The following is a 20599-nucleotide window of genomic DNA, read 5'->3' as shown; positions in this document are numbered from 1 at the left end:
CTCGCGAGAGGTCGGTAGTTCTCACAAGATTCCTCTTAATCAACAGCACCCGGAGACAGTCAGTCCTATTCAGCGGCAGCCGCCGGAGCATGGGACAGCTGCAGAAGTACAATTTGTAAGAGACATTTTTACATTTGGCCCCCGAAGGATTTTTTCCCATACAAACGGCCCTTGGCACAAAAAGGTTCCCCACCCCTGATTTAGCTACTTTCAGCTTAAGAGGCCGGCCACCCGCATGGGTAAACAAAACAGGCGCTGTAAGGCGCAATCCACCGCGGAATCAGGGCCCCAAGAATCCCTGATCTTTAATCTATCAGACCGCACTCTCACTGTGAGAGCTCAGTCCTTAATAAAGGATTGACATTTGTGCCAACCAACACTTTTGATCAGTTCGGCTGGAGATGTGAGCATCAACGCTTTATGAGAAAACTTTGGTTGAAAGAATTCTCCTAACACCAGCCACCTTCTGGTTTGAGCAAGCTGTTACACAGCTTTGTAATATCGACCTCTGAGGCTAAATTTAATCCGGTCTCACTCAATGCTTCCTTAAAGACTTTTGGACGTTTGCTTGATGATTCCATTAACCAATGTTAATCGGTGAAATCTTGAAAAATCTACCATTTGATGAAACAAATTGGCTAGCTGAGGATATCATTATTAGGCCCACCGACAAAGGCTGTGATTCTCAATAAACATTACTTTGGGCACCAGGGCGAGTTGTTGCAGAAGATTTGTGGCTGCTGACTTGGGGAGGTATATATATATATATATATATATATATATATATATATATGTATATAGTGCAGACAAGAATCAGTTGGCGCACAGTTATATGCAATTACCTCTCAAATTGGGACAGTATATACTGTATATATATCAGAGATATATTGGGCAGCACTGATGGTGTAATGGTTAGCATTACTGCCTCACAGGACTGAGGTCATGGAGTTGATCCCACCATGGCCCTAACTGTGTCGAGTTTGTATATTCGCCCCGTGCTTGCGTCTGGCGTGCTTGCGTGGGTTTATCCCACCCTAAAAAAACATACTGGTAGGTTTATTGACTCCCAACAAAAATTAACCCTAGAATGTTTGTGTATGTGTGTCTAAGCCCAGACTATAAAGTTGCATACTAATTTCCCAGATTTGCCTGCTAAGCAATTGGGTCTGATTTGTGTGACATTACAATTTCAGTAAGATGAGTGAGAGCGGGTGCTATAATGGTAATGGGACACTGTAATGTGGCATGTTTTGAACTGGAGGGCACTATAATTTGGAACAACATGTACTGGAGGGCATCTGATCTGCTCATTGTAATGTGGGGTGCACCATAATGCTATATAATGTAATGTAATGTGGTACAATATGAACTGGGGACACTGTAGGTCATAATATGAATTGGGAATACTGTACTGGCAATGTCTACTGGCACGTCTGATATTGTGTTCTGGCAGCTCTACAATGTGATATCATGTAATCTAGGGCACTACTATGGTTCAGTGGTGCAGACTACGCCACTGGTTCATCAGTAACCAGTGCTCTCACACTCACCTGGTCTCACCAAGACTCTGCCTCTGGTCCATCAGTTAGAGTTGTTTTTAGGACTGGATTAAGGTTTGTAGGGTTCTCACATAAAGTCCTGTAAGACAAATCTTTAGTATGCATTCAGTCCTTTATAGTTACCTAAAACAAATCCCCCCCCCCCCCCCCCCCCAAAAAAAAAAACCTGTAGTTTACCAAAACAAGGGAATGGTTTATTATGGTGACCCCAAACAGTTTGTTCCACTTTTATACACCTTTGTAAGATAACTTCAAAATTTGCACCCCCCACTGCCAAAAAACATTCTGGTGCCCCATGGTACCTGCTCATTGTCTAGTGATGCCCCACTCCCACTCTGGCTGCCGCCACAGGTTTGCGGCCCAGATGGGGGCCACTGTTTGCGCCTGCTCCCTTCATTCTATTCAAAATGTCCCTCCCAAAATGGCTGCCACCTCCTCTATCATACTTAATAACTGTATGCTCTGAGGCAGCAGCCACACGGATGCTAGTTTAAGGCACTACTATGGGGAATAATAATAACTAAGGCACATCTTTGGTACATAAAATAAACTAGGGCACTATTATGGGGCAAAAACATCATTACTGCTGCGGAGAGACGTCTCTCAACAAGCATTGGGAGCAAGCCCCATTCGATATGTTGGCATGTGGCCCACAAAGTTCTGGTTATGCCCCTTATTACTTATACACCCAGGGCCGGCTCTACCACTAGGCAGCTTTAGGCAGCTGCCTAGAGTGCCAGGATCTGCGGGGCGCCACGAGTCTGAATGCTGGAATAGAGCCAGTTAACTATGTGAGTGCACCTCGATGCTCAAGTGGAAGAGCAGTGGTCACTCTCGGATCCCACTGTGAACCACACAGGTGCAGCTGTACATGCAGGTGCCCCTTCAGTGCTGTTAAGGTGCCCTTACACTGAGGCGATTTGGTCTGATTTCGGCCAATTGCGACCAATCGGGCCGTTAAATCAGACCAAATCGCCTCTCCCTGACAAACAGTCGGGTCCGATGCGTGGTCCCGTGCGTATAGGACCCGACAAGGCGGTTGGACCGGCTGGCCGTTCGACCACCTGTTCTGGGACCTCCCTCCAGGCGGTGAGGCGGGCGGGAAGCAGGGACGGATGCGATCCATCACAACGGATCACATGCGTCCCTGTCACCGGGAAGGTCCCGGCGGCTTGCAGGGTATCGGGTGTCTGAACACTGCTGCGAGACATCGCAGCAGTGTATGGGCACCTTTAGTCCGGAGGCTAGTGTCTCCATTGCCTCTGGGTGTTATGTGCCTGTGGTCACATCTTGTGCACATTGTATGTATTCCAGTTACAATGCACAGTTCCACGGGTTGTGAGGTTGGCCCCAAATCAGACGTGCTGCACATCTGATCCGACGGCTCTAATTGCGGTGATAAACAGATCATATGTGCTTTTTAATCACATACGATCACTCGTTCGACCACTCCAAGACCTGCATCGGATCAGGTTGTATGCAGGTCCTCCTGATGTATGGCCAGCTTTACACCAGCAATCATTAACTGAAGCCTGGCTTTCTCTTCAGTAATACCTTTGTCTACCACATGGAGTACCTGAGTCTAATTTATTGCATCCAGTTACCTGTATGTGCAATTCTGACTAACAACACTGGAAGGTAACAAAGAGGTTAATTGTAGATATGAAAAAAAATGCTTAAAAGGTGCATTTATTCTTGCGTTACTTCTTATTACATGTGATTATCAATGGCCTTACCAGCTTGCACAAAACAATCAAGTATTTTACGGATTTGATTATTCCAAACATCATTCTTGTTGTTTGACATTTTTGTAGTCTTGACAAAATGTAATCCACAAAAGGAAAGCACGCAGCATTTCACTGATAAAAGCCAGGAAAAAAAATTTGCGGATTCAGCAAACATATTATCAACGTGCTATTTTTACCAAAAGCCCTGCCGACCCAGCTGACTCATATCCATGAGTTCTTTGCGTTGCAATGTGACAAAGGAAAATCACGAATAAATATTTCCTCACTTTAAATAAACACAAAAAGGTAGCTGTGACACCAGCAAAACATCTCATTTACTGGTCTTCAGCCTCATCTCATGTGTACCACTCTTTAGTTTTACATGGTTTTTTAAAGGGGAAAGAGTTTATTTTCAGTTTACTATTCTGTTTATTCATAAAGTTCCTTTGCTTTTCTTTCTATGTATTTTACAGTAAGCAGCGAATTGCTTGGCCTGCTAACTGGAAAACATATCTTGCCTTACTGTAGTCGCGTACCCCGTCTTTATAGCAGTTTGCCGCTTCTTGTGCTGTAGGAGAGATCATGCAGCTACGGAACACCCACATGGGCGTTCCAGCTTTGGCAGTATAATCGCAAGAACGGCCAGCATATCGATCGAACATGCGTACACACTGCACTTTTGTTCCGATATGGGCCCGTCCTGTCGGATGAATATTAAAACGCACTGAACCTTCGACCGACCGAGTATGGACGGACAAGACCGTTTTTGCCCGTTTATCGATCGTACAGAGGGAATCGGGACAGCGTACACACCTATACAATTGAACGCCCGTTCGACCAAGAACGGAAGAACGGCCCAACGATTGTATATATGTGTACCCAGCTTTATCCTGCACACTTCGTAATAAAGTGGACAGATCGGTGGAGATAATTACCATGAATATACAGTCTGTTGGAGTGGACGGGCCTGATGACGCGGTTCTATTTTAATCACGTCATTTTGGCCTGCCCACTATTAACATTTGTGTAAATCGTGTTATTTTAACATGAGAGGGTGTGCCTATTTATATGACTTGTATTGCCCCGCCCCCATCACTGCCTGCAAGCTCCTCCTCTTCATGCGTTTTCTGGAGAAATTTCAAATGTTGGCTAGTACGGTATGTCTATTAACCAAGATATAGTTCCATCTATACCTGAGAGGGCACAAAGAGGCCCAGATAACTGTGACCCAGTTTTAGGTGTTCTTGGAAGGGTAGGATGTGCGCCAACATAATAGTGCAATGCATGCAAAGCTCTTGGAAAACACATTGAATCTCACAGTAGCCTACAGGCATTTTACCCATTTACCCAGGACGTTTGTGTCAAGGAGATCTGACATATTTTAACACTCTGGCCCATATGTAATAATAGTCTGTGGGCTAAAAGAAGCGGAGCAAATCCGCCAATTAAGGCCATAGATTTAAGTGGCAATTTGGCCTTTTTACCATTTACCATTTGGTCTATTACTGGGTCCAAAAAAACAACAGAAGAATGCAAACAAGAATGACAAATATAAACCAGTTTTACTGTTTGATTTTCAGGGCACAATACCTAGAATTCCAGTAATTAGGTCATGACCTATTTACTTTCGTAGTGTGGACTATTGTGTACAATTCACTATTGTGTCAGAAAAGGGTTCTTGGTACCAAATGATGCAGCACGAGGAGAAGGTGCCAACATAGAAGGTATTTACAAAGAGAGATGATGGTACTACTGCCCACTGCCCCACAGGCCAGCAGGAGTTCTAGAGCCTAGAGGGAAAATTTGCATTCTATTTTAAATACGTTTGTTGTTAACAATCTAGACGCTTATTCAGGATTGTGCAAATAGCTGGCCGTGTATGAATGTGTCATAGATGGAACTCTTTGCAACAATATAAATATACTGTTGGCTCTGTGACCTGGCAGCCAGGACAGTTGATATCAGTTTCCATCTCTGAGTGTTATGCTCTCCTTATGAGGCCTAATATTTGCCAACATTTGGGGGCATCCCTGAAAACTAACATTCCATATGGTTGCATATTGTGGTGACTTGGAATTTTTTTTTAGGATCGTGTTTTAAGGACAGGATTACGTAAATGGTGATGGGTGTGGATGAAGGCAGGATTGCATTTTAATGGATTGTCGACACAGGAAATTACATTTTATAGAAAGAAAGGAAGAAAAAAAAGATTTGAACTGGTATTTTGTAACTTGCACTACAGCAGCCCTTTTGCATACTTAAACTGACACAACACATTTAAGTGGGTTAAACGGCATAATCTCAACTTTACAATGATCTCTTATATTAAAGGACAGAATGGGTGTTATTCTGAGTGTGATGGGCTGCCGATGTTGGTCGCAGTTGAACGTTGTTATACACATTCCCGCGCAGCTGCGTTTTCTTCAGCCTACGGACTTGCTAGTTATTGCAAGTGATGCTACCACCCAGAAAAAATATAGACACCCACCAGAGCCATTGCAAAGTCCTCAGCATCTGTGTAGCACCGACGCAGTAACTGGGAACATTGACTCCCTGAGCGAGATTATGGTCATGCAGACTGCAAAACCGTTGCCATATTTCCCTGCGTATGTGATAGCTGCTGAAGGCAGGCACGCACCCCGAAAATGAGCGTGACATGTCTGGGTTCTTGCAGCCACTCCCAGTTACCGCTCTCAAGTGGTTCCTTTAGGGATGGCCATCAGCACATCCCCCATCGATGGTTGCCATCGATGGCTTCTAGAGCAGGAACCATCAATGGCTATAAACCATTCTATCTCACACCATCGATGGTTCCTGCCAACGCTTAGCAGCGCATGCGCAGAGCACCGGGAAGGGTCGCTGCGGGCGGCCTGCTCGGCCGGGATCCGCGCGCATGCGCAGAAGAAACTTTAGCCATCAATCCAGTTTACGTTTCTTTTGCGCATGCGCGCACCTTCCGGCGGGGTGGGCTGCCCGCAGCGATGCCGCTGGACGCATTGACGCTGCACACGCAGTGCGCATGCGCCCACAACTTTTACCATCGGAAGCCATCCATTGATGGCATAAAACTATTGGACCATCCACTATCGATGCCCAAAACATCGAGCACAAGGTCCCAACCATCGATGTTTTGGGAACATCGACAGTCGATGGCCATCCCTAGGTTCCTTCCTGTTAACCACTCTGGGGCAGATGTACAGTATTAAGCCTTAAAAAAGAGATAAACATGATGAAGAGTGATACATGTCCAGCCAATCAGCTCCCAAATGTCATTTTTCAAATAGTCTATAACATGTCACAGTTAGGATCTGATTGACTGGGCATTTATCTCTCTTCATCACCCTCATGTTTATCTTTTTTTAAGGCTAAATACATCTGGCCCACCCCTGTGTGTTTAAATTCTCACTGCAAGCAGTATAGTAAAGTACCTTTGCACGTATGCAGTGTGATCGCAGTGCTTATGCAGTCTACTAGACTACCAGGCTGGAATGCTAATCATATTGACAATTTCTTCAATGTTGACATGATGGGTGGCCACATGGTCAATGTCAATAAAAGATACCACACCACTGGAACTATGATTGATTAAAAAGAGAGGTTTTCTGGAGCATTCAAAGACTTGAAGGCTAAGTGGAATATAACTATAGTTTTACAATTTGATAGGTGGCTGGTAGCAGAACATTTTGAGAAGCTATTGGGCCTGTGTGCAAGGCCTACTGAGCTCCCTGCACCCATTTCCCATAACCAAACTACATAAATCAATATGAAATGAAAGAATATGATAATTACTTGTGCTGTCATTATAGACCTGCAGTCACTGGGTGTGTGACTGTGTTCTACTGCTTGTGCTAAAACTGATTAAGTCCTGCGCATCCAGGAGGCTAGTTACAGAATGGGAGGTCTGGCAAGATACGCCAATGCGGTGGTAACTATATGGAGTCATTTTCTCTGGCTGCGTCACTGCAGCCTTACTCTGCATTTCCCTGGCTGAAGGCAGCAGTGGAAAACAGTGGCTGCAGTGTAGGCGGCTCAGAGGACCATGTGCACTGCAAACCATGCAGCCATTAATATGCCACTAGCAAGCAGCATGGCTTGTACACGGTTCTGAATGGTGGTTACCAAGGATGGGGTCAGGAGTAGGTAAGAGGCAGATATAAAAGGGCAAGATTAAGTCTTTTTTGGTAGGACGTTCGGATGTATGAAGGGTTGGTGTCATTGTAAGTGTCTTAGTAAAAGCAGCCTTTCATTCCAATTCAGACTTGGGGTTAAATAACAGCCTGTTACTTGTAGACATCGGCAAGATCCCAGCAATTATGAGTGCGGCCGATGTTTTAAATTCATCATTGAAAAGGCGAAACCTGGTTGTTCTTGCCTTTTAAATGATTGCTACTTTAAAACATTGGCCAAACTCTCTGAAATCTCACCATTGCCTGCAAGTTATAAGCTAGTTATTACCTTTACCCCTCGGGTTTAAGGAGTACTGTGCCTTTTAAAACGTCTGTCTATATTCACAAAAAATTTTATGTATAGAATTGATAATAACAGTTCCGTCGTTGGCAAATACAGCGTGTCCAGCTCAACTGCAACCTGACATTGTAATTATGGATGTTAAATAGTGCAAAGAAGAAGTGAGGTGTTCCAGCGAGATGTTCCTCCTTTGCTGATCTTACAATTGGACATATTTTTAACCTAACAGAACTGTTTTCATTAGTGTCACTACTGCAAATACCCTGCAATATACAGTAGAGTGTATTATACTTCTAAGGAACGTTTATTTTATTTTTTTGTAGGCATCCCAGGTAGTACAAAGGTCTGTCAAGTAGAACTGTGTGGTGACAGCACCTCCTCAGTCAACGCTAAGCAAACACTGGAATCTGCCGATACCCTGGAGCTCTTGTACACTACAGTTCTGCAGCATTCAGAAAATCAGCAAGGAGCTACCATACCGCAGCCTTGAGTCGTGCTCTCCACCAGGTAACAGGTAGGCTGATCAGCAAATGTCTTCAATTAAGCAAAATGGACCTGTGAAATGTACCTGCTTGTCTTCCTCGTGCACTGGGTTCCTAGAATGTAACATTTGACCCACTTTACAGATTTCTCAGCTGCACAGTATAAAGAGTGGATCATTTATAAAGGCATTTAGTGGTTTAACAAATATCTTTCCAAAAGGCAAATTAGTGGTTTAACCTTTGGATGGTGCCTGTGTTTCTACTAGGTCACCTGAATGGGATTCTGTTTGTTTCATCCTGTAATGTATTTTTGAACTTTGTCAGATGTAGAGAAGTAATTGGAGAGGCTCGGTCACCTGCGAGTACTCTGTAGCTATTTCTAGTCTATCGTTGTGTAGGTGTAGGAATGTTACCGGCTCGTCATTCTAGGTGTAGGTCAGTTTCCAAATCATTATCCAATCCTCACAGTTGTTCTTTACTGACAGACACACCTTTTCTTTATCACCCAACAATAGCTCAAAACATGAATAACCTATTTCTGTATATACCATACAGTATTGCATTTCATGTTCTGTATAACAAGTGCTGCTAAAACATACAATACACTGGCTACTGTTCCTGACCTCCCTTCTGGGAGATGAGCTAGCAAGGTAGGAAGATCAGTGGGTGTGGCTTCATGAGGCATGCGTTTCATCATATGGGACAATAGTGTCATCATCAGGCGCCACTCACCTCAACGAGTGTCAGCGAATTGATGACTCAATTCATGATGACTCAATTTTTTGCCATGTCACCACTCACTTTGTGGCAGGTAAGAGATTTTCGGAGGAATTTCCTCTTTTATCAGTGTTTCTAATACATTCCTGAAGAGTATGCAACTACGAAATACTATTTGTTGAATCGTAGTAGCTAAATACTGTTTCTTAATGTAAGCTGCACCCCAAAAAATAGGTTATTACCATATTGTGTAATTGTGGTTCCCATATGCATCAAAAGTATTATTGATTACTTACAAAAAACTTCATATTTATTATTGTATGATGCTAATATTTGCAATTATGTAGTATATATGTAAAAAATGCATTTGAATAGCAGCCATAGGTAAAGAAATAATATCCTTAAACATTGGTTTATGAACTTTGTGTGACATATAGGGTTGATTTTCCTGGTTTGTTAGGAGACTCAATGACATCATTGTTCTTCGCTGCTGGGGATCTGGATCCTTCAGGTGGATCTGCCTGGTACCTGCTTGCCTCCACTCCCCTTCCTACAATATATATAAATATATTAAAAAGTAACTGTGGGCCACAAAAGCTGACTCTCCATGATTAAATTCAGGTTTGGGAGTGGATAGTGGGGTCATGCTTAGCATTTATCTAGTGCAATACATCCTTCCCCTTCTAGGCCATAGCATAGTTGGTGCACTTCTAAAATGTTAGGCCACCTTCAGCCCCTACCAAAAATAACCCTACCTTAAACTATTTGGGAAAAGGGTATATATCTTGGGAACTCCCATGCAAATCAGAACTGCCAAAATAGGGACAGTTGAGGGGTATGCCAGGTAGTCTCTATTAACACTGAATAACACTTTGCTTTTCTGCGGATCTTCAAGACATACTAACATAAGGAGGAGCTTTCCCCCAAGGGTGTGGTATAGCATGCCGACAGTCTGGATTCCGACAGTCATTAGCCTGGCTGCCCGGACTCAGACAGGGGGGAGCCCAACGAAGCCCCTTTGCGAACTCGCTGCACTCACCATGCTGCAGGCACAGTGGCTCGTACGCTCGCCACCTATTCTATTCTCCCTCTATAGGGGTCGTGGTGGGAGAATAGCCGGTGCCCGTCAGGATCCCGAGTGTCAGGGTTTTAACAGTCAGGATTCCAACATTGGTGTAACTGACTGTCTGTCAGTCATCCGGCTCCCTTCCTCCAACACTACAGTTAAAACTATTAAACTCTGCATTCTCCTAGCTGGGAAGGCACATGGTTTATAACACTAAAGGGGTATACAGCGTTGCGAGGGCAGGGAGATTTTGGCTAAGCCCACGGGCCATTTAGACTAAGGCGGATTTGGCCATAGGACAAATACGGCTTAGACAAGATTGCCTTGCCTGCACTGTCACTTTTTATATGTACCTATAGATTATTCTAAGGTGTACACACAGTAGGGGGTAATTTATAGAGTAATTCTTTGCAAGAGAAGATCCCAATTAACGGGATATATAGATGACCGGCAAACAGAATATAGACTGAGGGAATCGCAAGTATACTTACTTGGACATGCAGCAAACTTATATATGGTTATAACCAGCGGCGGCTGTTACCTCTGCGGGTTAGGGGGGCTGCCGCAATGCGCTCCCTGCCTTCGTTGCTGCAGCCACTGTGCTCATGGTCCCCGACGCTGCCGCCACCAATCCGGCTTCCAGCTGCCGGTCCCAGCCATGGGGCCAGCACATGCACAGTAGCTTCTTCAGTAATGCGCATGTGCTGGCCCCCAGCCTCTATGGGCTGCTTTTGCAGCAGTCCCCAGAGGCATATTCAGGGACCCGGGTCCGGTGCATGCGCAGTATCGTTCTCGTACTGTGAATGCACAAAACACGTTTTTTATGGACTGCTGCTCAGCAGCCCATGTAGAGGTGTCCCGAAGGGACAGAACACCTCCCAATGGGAAGTCACTGCCAGTCACGGTGAAGCCAGAGCAGTCTCCCAGACTGCATCTCGCTTCACTTAGGCAGAGAACAGTGGCAGATTTTAGCTGGGAGGGGCTGCAGCCCTGCAGCCCATAGGTAAAAACCACCACTGGTTATAACTATACCTGGAGAACTTTAGGGTCGCATATATCAGAGTGACTTTCTGCTGTTCTCATGACAACTATCCATTCAATGACATCAATTTTTATACAATTATAGAATAATCCTTCCACCTTGCCACGCATTTAGCCAAGATGTGAATTAATATGTCAGGCCTATTGTATGTTATATTTACATGTTTATAGAATATTCATTTCCAGTAAAAAAAAAATAATGCTTGATTTATGGTAATCTTGAATTTCCAATAACATTGGAATGAATGTAATAACAAAGACGATTGGAGGAATATTCTCACAGATTGTATCTTTTGTGACTTCACCACCTCCAAGGTCCGGTGTGACTGTTCCTGAATATTATTTTTCATCCTTCATGCAATGTTTGCACTGAGGGTGGAACACAGGGGTTGTTTAGTGTCTGGTGAAACATTTACTAGAAGCAATCGACCGTGAGTTTGAAGGGCATTCCATTACCAGACTTGTTTTCTGAAGTAACAGGGTGAGAGGAATAATCATTGCTAGAAAATAGAGTTAAAAAAAAGGCTAAAAAAGACCAGAAAGACACGTCCTTAGTACAACACGGATTCATTACTTTGTTCAGCAAATTCTGTGTCTGTGTTAGAACAAAACATTTAACATGAAGCAGGTGCAAATAGCATTCCCAGCATATCGTGTTTATATAAAACAGAATATTATGAAGTTTTATATCTGAACAATTATAGAGGTTACAGAACATTCCTGGAATGAGGTTATTGTAGCCATATTTGTAAAAGAATAGGATATAATATTTAACACCTTAGCGGCACGCCAACACCCCCCCCCCCCCTTAACATGGTCACAAATATACTGTACGTACAAGGTATTAAAGTTTTCTTAAAGATACATTTAACTGTAAGCTGAAAACTTATTATTGGTTGATGTGGATTTAGATTAAAGAATAAATGTTAATTACCTATGTTCTAGATTTAGTGGATTCCATGTTGCCTTTACAAAGTTTCTGTTTCGGCAGCACGGTTGAGTGATTGTTACTTTGGGGTCATGGTTTTGATTGCAAGCAGGGCCTTATCAATGTGGAATTCATGTGTTTGCATGTTTTGCTCCAGGGTTCCAGAACATCATATACAGTATAATGAATTCGGAGCCTTATAGTGAATTTCCACCAAACTCCACCTTGCGAATGGTTGGCTGACGACTTGCTCGCAGGGGCTTGCAATCACAATTAATGGTTTTCCAGATCCAGTGATTTTTTTGGCCTGATAAATGGTTTCTACAATCTATTTGACTTGCCCACACATTACAGATTTATTTCAGTGATCGGCCGATTTTTCCCACCTAAAGATTGCATCTTCATATCTGGAAAGTGCCCATACATCACCTCAATCGATTGTCATTTCAGCTGTCACTACTTTTCATAATGTAAATAGAAGAAGAAGACGAATTGGGAATGCCCACATATATAAAAAACAACCGCAGATAATACCAGATTATTAAACATGTTTAAAAATCTGATTCAGCAATCGACTGGCGATCCCGATCAATTTTTGATCAGGATCGCCAAAAGGGGGAGCCCACACATTAAAGATTAATTGTGACAATCATCTCCAGATCTGAGGATTGTCACAATTAATTGCTGATGTATGGGGCCCATAACATCCATGTGCAGGACAGGGGGAACCTCCCACATCTTTCGATCATTGAAAGATGTGGAAGGTGCACACATATAAAAGTGACTCTCAAGTCACTTACATATGTGTGTACGCTGAGAAGGAAATGGGCGGGCAGCTGACATCCGGTGATGTCAGCAGCCCCTCCCCCTCACCTGCGTCATGGCCTCATTAGAATGAGAACACCCAGCGTTCTCATGGGAACATCCATGAAACGTATGCTAAAGGGGCCACATGCTGCCCCAGGCCCCGCTCCGACCACCGCCCACTGTCCTTGGTGCGTGCACCCAGCGAACAGTCTGTTCGCCGTGGGTGCACACACCATGCGTATGCACATGTGCAAAAATGCGCATGTGCAGTACAAAAAACATTGGTCCCAGTGCGAACGCAGCCCTGCTGAATAAGGGCCTATGTGTATACAAGTGGTATAGATGTCATCGAGCCTGACTTTCTGGGAAGCAATAAGGTGGAGCTGCTATATCCCAGCGGCAGCAGGCGACACGTAGCAGTCAATAATTGGCTGCAGTAGTGATTGCCCAGTAGCCAGATTAGATGGCTCACACTGAGTTACTGTGGCCACACAGCACCAAGGGCAAAAGCACCGCCAGCCTGCCTGTTCTGATGCCCTCCTCTGATGCTCTTATGATATCTATATATCATATATGTCACCAGCACAGCACTAATTGCACTTTATGGTACTAGTCTTGAGGAAAAGACCTGTAGGTCTTGAAACGTCGACCATGATGTACTGTACCTAACGCCTTTATGGATTAAAACACTTGTTTAAACTCTATTGGAGTCCGTGGAGTGCCGCTTCTCCCTATCTGGACCCAGCCAGGCCAGGAGGTACAGAGATTGTGTATGTATGTATGTGTATATATATATATATATATATATATATATATATATATATATATATATATATACTAGGTGATTCATCGCGCCCTACGGGCGCTCTTCACACCGGCGTAAGGGGCTACGCCCCTTAATTTGTGAACATTTGTATTGTGAGAAATATGGTTAGAATTGTATGAAAGATGCCTGTATTGCAGCTTCTGGCAGTGGGTGAGGGTCCAGCGTGGCAGCACAGGAGTACCGGACGGTGGCCCTGAGTCAGTGTCTCCTCCTACTGGGTGGGAGTTAGGGTGCATGAGAGCAGGAGGCTGGGATATGAGGCATGATAGGGGTATGTGGGCAACACAGCGTCAGCGATTACCCAGTGGTGGAAGTTACGGTTCAGGAGAGCAGGAAGCTGGGTAGTGATAGGGGTGTGTGGGCATACGGGGGACTAAAGAGGGTGGTGGACACTGTGCAGCTTCTGCCAGTGGGTGAGGGTCCAGCGTGGCAGCACAGAAATACAGGAGTCAGTGTCTCCTCCGACTGGGTGGGAGTTAGGGTGCATGAGAGCAGGAGGCTGGGCGGTAAAGCATGATAGGGGAATGTGGGCAACACAGGGTGAGCGGGTCTCCACTGGCGGAAGTTACGGGGCAGGAGAACAGGAGGCAGGGCAGTGTCCTCCCACATTGATGGCAAAAGTATTCAACATCGGCCATAAACCATCGATTATTTGAAAATCATTGATGGTCGATGGGCATCCCTAGAACTGGAGGAGGGTGGGGGACAGTATGCAGCTCCCGGCAGTGGGTGAGCGTCTCCTCCCACTGGGAGGGAGTGAGCGTGCATGAGAGCAGGAGGCTGTATAATAGTGGTATGTGGGCAAGACATTGATAAAAGTTGTGGCGCTGGTGCAGAGGGCAGTGGGGAAACCTGCAGTGCGGCAGCCAGGGCCGGATTTCCCACCTAGGGGCGGTACCTGCTTGTGGTGGTACAGGATCCCCCATTGTCACGGGGGTACGTGAAATGCGGGAGCGGGGGCCACGGTGGTCCGCTGGGGGGTGGAATTGCAGGAAGGGGGTCTGGGGGGTCTGCAAATTGCGGGAGGGGGGGTGGTGTGTGGGGATCCGCGGTTAGCGGGAGGGGGCGGGGGTCCGCAAATCGTGGGCGGGGGCGCGGGGGGGCTTGAATCGTGGGAAGGGGGGTCCGCAAATTGCGGGAGGGGGGTTGTCGGGGTTAGTGAATTGCGGGAGGGGCGCGTGGGGTGCCGTGAGTCAAGGGGGGGGGGGGTGGTGCGGGGGTCCGTGAATCACGGGAGGGGTCATGAATCGCAGGAGGCGGGGGTCGTGGGGGGGCTGCGAATCGCAGGAGGGGGGTGTGGGGGGTTGCCGTGAATTGCATGAGGGGGGCGTGAATCAAGGGAGGGTGGGCGCAGGGGGGTGGTGCGGGGGTCCGTGAATCGCGGGAGGGGGCATGAATCGCGGGAGAGGGGGTCGTGGGGGGTTCCGAATCGCAGGAAGGGGGGTATGGGGGGGTGCCGTGAATTGCGTGAGGGGGGCATGAATCGCGGGAGGGGGGGTCCCCGAATGTGTGAATTACGGGGCGGTCGCAAATCGCGAGAGGTGCCGAGGGGGCCCGCAAATCGCGGGAGGGGGGCGCTACGGGGGGTTTCGTGAATCGCGGGAGGGGGGGTCGTGAGGGATTGCGAATCGCACGAAGGGGGGTGTGGGGGGTGCCGTGAATTGCGTGAGGGGGGCATGAATCGCGGGAGGTGGGGTCCCTGAATGTGTGAATTAGGGGGCGGTCGCAAATCGCGAGAAGTGCCGAGGGGGCCCGCAAATCGCGGGAGGGGGGCGCTACGGGGGGTTCCGTGAATCGCGGGAGGGGGCGGCGCGAATTGCGGGAGGGGGGTCGCAAATCACAGTAGGGGGGGGGGTGCCGTGAATCGCGGGAGGGGGGGTCGCGGGGGGCCCTTTTAATGCCGGGAGGGGGGGTCGCAGGGGTCCCGCGAATCGCGGGAGGGGAGGATGCAGGGGTCCTGCGAATCGCGGGAGGGGGCTCGCGGGAGGGATGGATCGCTGGCGTCCCGCGATTTGCGGGAGGGTCGCGGGGGTCCCGTGTTTCGCGGGAGGGGGTGGTCGCGGAGGTCCAGCGAATCGCGGGAGGGGGTGGTCGGGTCTGGGACGGATATTAGACAGCACTTACATCGACAGCCATTACATCAACACCATTAGTTCGACAGCTCAATAGGTCGACATGGTTTTAGGTCGACATACCATTAGGTCGACATGTCATTATGTCGACAGCTCATTAGGTCGACAGCTCATTAGGTCGACATGTTTTTAGGTCGACACTGCCATTAGGTCGACAGAGTCTATGTCGACAGTCAAAAGGTCGACATGGGTTTTTTCACTGTTTTTTGGCCGAAATGTCGACACAGTCGACATGGACACAGTTTGAAGTGTACCGCAGCCGCTCGCTATGCTTCGGGCACGGTGCCTCGCTGCGCTCGGCACACTATTTTATTCTCCCACCACGCCCTAGTGGATAGTAGGGCATGAAATACCGCCTGTCGGCACATGTCGGATTAATAAACAGTGAAAAAACCCATGTCGACCTTTTGACTGTCGACATAGACACTGTCGACCTAATGGCAGTGTCGACCTAATGAGCTGTCGACCTAATGAGCTGTCGACATAATGACATGTCGACCTAATGGTATGTCGACCTAAAACCATGTCGACCTATTGAGGTGTCAAACTAATGGTGTCGATGTAATGGCTGTCGATGTAAGTGCTGTCTAACAATAGTCCGGATACCGGGCTGGTCGCGGGGGTCCCGCGAATCGCGGGAGGGGGGTCGCGGGGGTCCTGCGAATCGCGGGAGGGGGGGTTCGCGGGGGTCTTGCGAATCACGGGAGGGGGGGGTCGCGGGGGTCCCGCGACTTGCGGGAGGGTGGCGGGAGGGGGGGTGCGGGTCCTGCGAATGGCGGGAGGGGGGGTCACGGGGGTTCCGCAAATCGCGGGAGGGGGGGTCGCGGGGGTCCCGCGAATCGCGGGAGGGGGGTCGCGGGGGTCCCGCGATTCGCGGGAGGGGGGGTCGCGGGGGTCCCGCGATTCGCGGGAGGGGGGGTCCCGCGAATCGCGGGAGGGGGGGTCGCGGGGGGGTCCCGCAAATCGCGGGAGGGGGGGTCGCGGGGGGTCCCGCGAATCGCGGGAGGGGGGTCGCGGGGGTCCTGGCAGAGGGTAGGGATGTGCAGGAGTAATGGTGGATGGTGGCTGTGGAGTAATGGTGGATGGTGGGTGTGTACTGTAGCCCTGGCTGGGCGGGGGGAGGTGATGTCAAGGGGGTGGAACGTCAGACACATGAAAGTGAAACTGTTCTACACAGGAACGTTCTCCACAGGGGTTGAGTGACAGATCTGGCTAAATATATAAGAGATATATATATATATATATGGACCGGGGAACTGGCCTATTTGTACTCCATCACACTTATGGTGTAGGCCGGGGGGTCAACAATGTCTAGGTCGGCAGTCACTAGGTCAACCACTAATGGTCAACAGTGACTAGGTATAGACCTATAAATGGTCGACATACCATAGGTCAATATTGACAGAAGGTCGACACAAGTAAAAGGTCGACATCAACATGGTCGAGCCTGAAAGGGTCGACACACAGTTTCATTTTTGTATTTATGTTGACATGGACACTGTATAAGTGTAACGCGTCTCCTCGCATGGCACGCTGCGCTGAGCACAATATTATATTCTCACTCTGCCCACTTGGATAGTAAAGTATGAACCAAGTCGGTCTAAACAAAAATAAAAAATATGAAAAAGTCGTGTCGACCATTTCAATGTAGACACTTTGTTTGTGTCAACTGTCTGTGTCAACCTTTTGCTTGTGTCAGCATTCTGTTAATGTCAACATAGAGTCGACCATTTCTAGGTGTCAATCTGACCATTAGCGGTCGACCTAGCTATTGTGGCACCGAGGGACCGCATACCCCCCATCACTCGGAAGGGAAGTTTGCACCAAGGAATCTTTCAACAGTTATTTTTATGCTGTCCGGTGGGATACAATCACAGAAGAACCTGTAGATAAATAATACTTTTGATTGTCCATGGTAAGTCCACACAGGCTACAATACATATCTAGTATGGCTTATACCCCTTTTACACCAAGGAATAACCCAGGTTGGACCCAGGTCGGACCCAGGTCAGCTTTGGTGTAAAAGGGGCCAACCCAGGTCCAGTAACACTGGTCTCCTACCCAGGTCCTGACCAGGGTTGAACACTGGTTGGACCTGGGTCGTGGCCGGTGTAAATGGTCCCAATCCAGGTTGGGACATCAAGGTAGTGCTGAAAGGATACCAGAAGTGCTGGATGCCTTTCCACAGTGCGCATCAGTGGCAAAAGACAGCAGTCAGGAAGGATACGGGCAGTGCACACAGAAATCATAATTGGATGCAGTATCATATATGTTATTATTTTTTGGGGGGAGGGGGGGGGGGCTGGGTGGAGCACATGGGAGATTAGGTCTGCTGCTGCAGGGGAAGGGGCTGGGGAGAGCACATGGGTGATGCTGCACTTTTATACCGCTGTGTGTCCTTGAGCACTGAATAAAAAAAAATTTGAAAAATATTTTACAAAATAAACAAACCATCATTTTTCAGTGCTAACTTGTCAGGTCTTTTACTTTTTATTTTAAATCATTGAGGGAAGGTTGGATGGCAGTTTCAGTCCTAAAATGGACATTTTTAATGTCATCCATAGGGAAAAGCAGTGCTGACCCAGGTTCAGTGTAAACGGCGCAGACCTGGGTCCGACCTGGGTCACAGTGCTGTGTAAATGGGGTATGAAGCTGGGTCCAACCCTGGAAACTCTTGTGTTTAAAGACCAGGGTCCGACCAGGGATTTTGGTGTAAAAGGGGTATAAAACAGGCCACACTGATGTACCCAATCTTGGTCTACTGTAATAGAGTGAAAATAAAGGTATTTGCTGAGTGTCACTATTTTCTGCAGTTATGTTGACAGAGGAAAACTATAACAGGAGAAATAATATTTTCATCACTGCTGCTCAAAATGGACTTAAGTTACATAAGTGATGTAGTAGAGGTGGACAGCGACAATCAATGATTGACAAAAACTGATGGTCAGCTACTGACATACGATGCTTGAGGTCCATTGTTTCACGGCACCAGTTCTTTGCATTGATGGTGATGCAGCAAGCTTTTTGTCCCCATGTTGTATGTCCCTTAAACCCGCCCTCCCATGTTCTGTCCTTGGGCCTTACTCTATGATTGGCTGCTGTTAACTGTTGCACATTTTAAGCTTACCAAGGCTTCAAACCATTGATAATTTTCCATTAGTGACTTCTTGCCATCCGTTAAAATTAGCATAATCATTGGTGACAACTTATACCCCTTTCACAACAGAAGCAAATCCCCATGTTAAAGATTTTCAGCCCGGGAATTTGCTGAAAACCCAGGTTTTTCTTTGGCGTGAAAGGGTCAACATGGGTCTTAAATACCGGCACTCCAACCCTGCTCTTGACCAGGGTGAGAGTGCTGGGATTTAGGACCCGTGTTGACCCTTTCACACCACAGGAAAACCCGGGTCTTTCAGTAAATTCTTGGGTTGAAAATCTTTAACCCGATAATATGTGGGTGGTGTAAATTGGGGTCAGGTTGCACCCGGCAAAATGACCCGGCACTCAAAAATGTTGAGTAATTGCCAGGTGGCCAGTGTGAAAGGGGTATTAGTAACATACCAGCCTAGGCTTGGGGGTATAGTCACATCACATGTTGAATATTAATGTCTTACCCACTGTAGAGAGGGTGGTCCCATCAACCTAGGGCCACAGTACTTTTTCCAAAATCCCAATATTATTACGGAGGCCTTGACAGCATTTAAAAAAACAGTAGAAACATCAAAGTCACTTCCAAGTAATAAATGAGCCAGCATAGAATCTATGCTATGAGGATGAAGAGATTGGTTTCTAATTCCAGCTGACAAGGGTTAAACACGTACTGCTGTGAAAGCAGCCAGCTTGTTACTTTTTTTTTTTTGTCTGTATCTCCCAGTGAGTATCTTGTGTTCAAGGCCATGTACAAAACATACTTGCCCTCTTGGCCTCAGGGCTAGTTTCAATTCAACAATTCCTGATTTTGGAAACAATGCGGAGATGCCTGACAGCTTCCCCTTTCTGCAACTGCAAACACATTGTCCTGTCCTTTGCATGAGAACAATATAAACGAAGACCTAAATGCAGGGCAGCCAGCAGGTACGTCTGATAAAACCCTTGTGTACGTCTTGCAACCGACACAGCAATGCCCCTGATCTTATCTAGGCTGATACCTTCACCTGGGATCAGATACTTTAGGCTGGGATACAAAGGGGGATGTGAAATAGAAACTGTGCAGTGCTCTCTGACATGAAGGTGGGAGTTCTCTGCTTTGCTGCATGGGGATCCTTCCTGTGGCTGCTCCTCTTGTACACACACTGCTATAGATCTCATACACATGCTTGTAATAAGGAAGAGAGCACATGAGACAATTATCTTCACCAGGAATGGAGGACAGCGTAGTGTAAGTAGTAGCTTTCATTTGGACATTTCATTATTGCCTTTCATATAAATCCTTCCATGTACATATTCTATTTAGAAAGTATATTTGAACGGGTATGGGTAAAAACCGGACCCGGACAAGACCCCGGAATGCCGGACCGGACACTAAACTCTGCATTCCGGAGCTTGTAGTGTCCTGTCCGGGGGGGTTACCGGTGACAGCTGTCACCAAGGAGAGGAGGAGGGAGAGAAAAAAGCCTCCCTGTATGGTCTGGGCATGTAGCAAAAACCGTAACGAGGCTGTAATCTCCCCTCCGCCATGTCCCTGGTGAAAGCTACCACAGGCATCCCCCCCGACAAGACACCCCCCAGACCGGACACTACAAGCTATGGAATGCTGAGTTTTAAGTCCGATCCGGCATTCCGGGGTCTTGTCTGGGTCCGGTTTTTACTTAGTCCCTATTTGAACATAAACCATACTTGCCTACCTG

The 20599-nt window shown here is 47.0% G+C and overlaps 1 protein-coding gene across 9 annotated transcripts in view; it reads left to right on the top strand.

Moving 5' to 3' along the window:
* The window catches only part of RBM47 (RNA binding motif protein 47), a 122730-nt gene that overhangs the window by 50306 nt on the left and 51825 nt on the right, over positions 1 to 20599 (top strand). For 4 of the 9 annotated variants that reach the window (XM_083165345.1, XM_083165417.1, XM_083164992.1 and 1 more), the window contains exon 1: positions 19990 to 20130. In XM_083165345.1, coding sequence (XP_083021471.1) covers positions 20090 to 20130 — 41 coding nt within the window. In that variant the 5' untranslated portion in view covers positions 19990 to 20089. Of the gene's footprint in view, positions 1 to 8076; positions 8268 to 19681; positions 19827 to 19989; positions 20131 to 20599 lie in introns of those variants that run through there. The other 5 variants (XM_083165490.1, XM_083165268.1, XM_083165124.1 and 2 more) reach the window with 4 other exon arrangements.

The sequence above is a fragment of the Crinia signifera genome, chromosome 1 (genome assembly GCF_055691185.1).
Source record: "Crinia signifera chromosome 1, ASM5569118v1, whole genome shotgun sequence".
Taxonomy (NCBI): domain Eukaryota; kingdom Metazoa; phylum Chordata; class Amphibia; order Anura; family Myobatrachidae; genus Crinia; species Crinia signifera.
The sequence above is the reverse complement of the archived record's forward strand: the minus strand, read 5'-3'. Positions and strand labels throughout refer to the sequence as shown.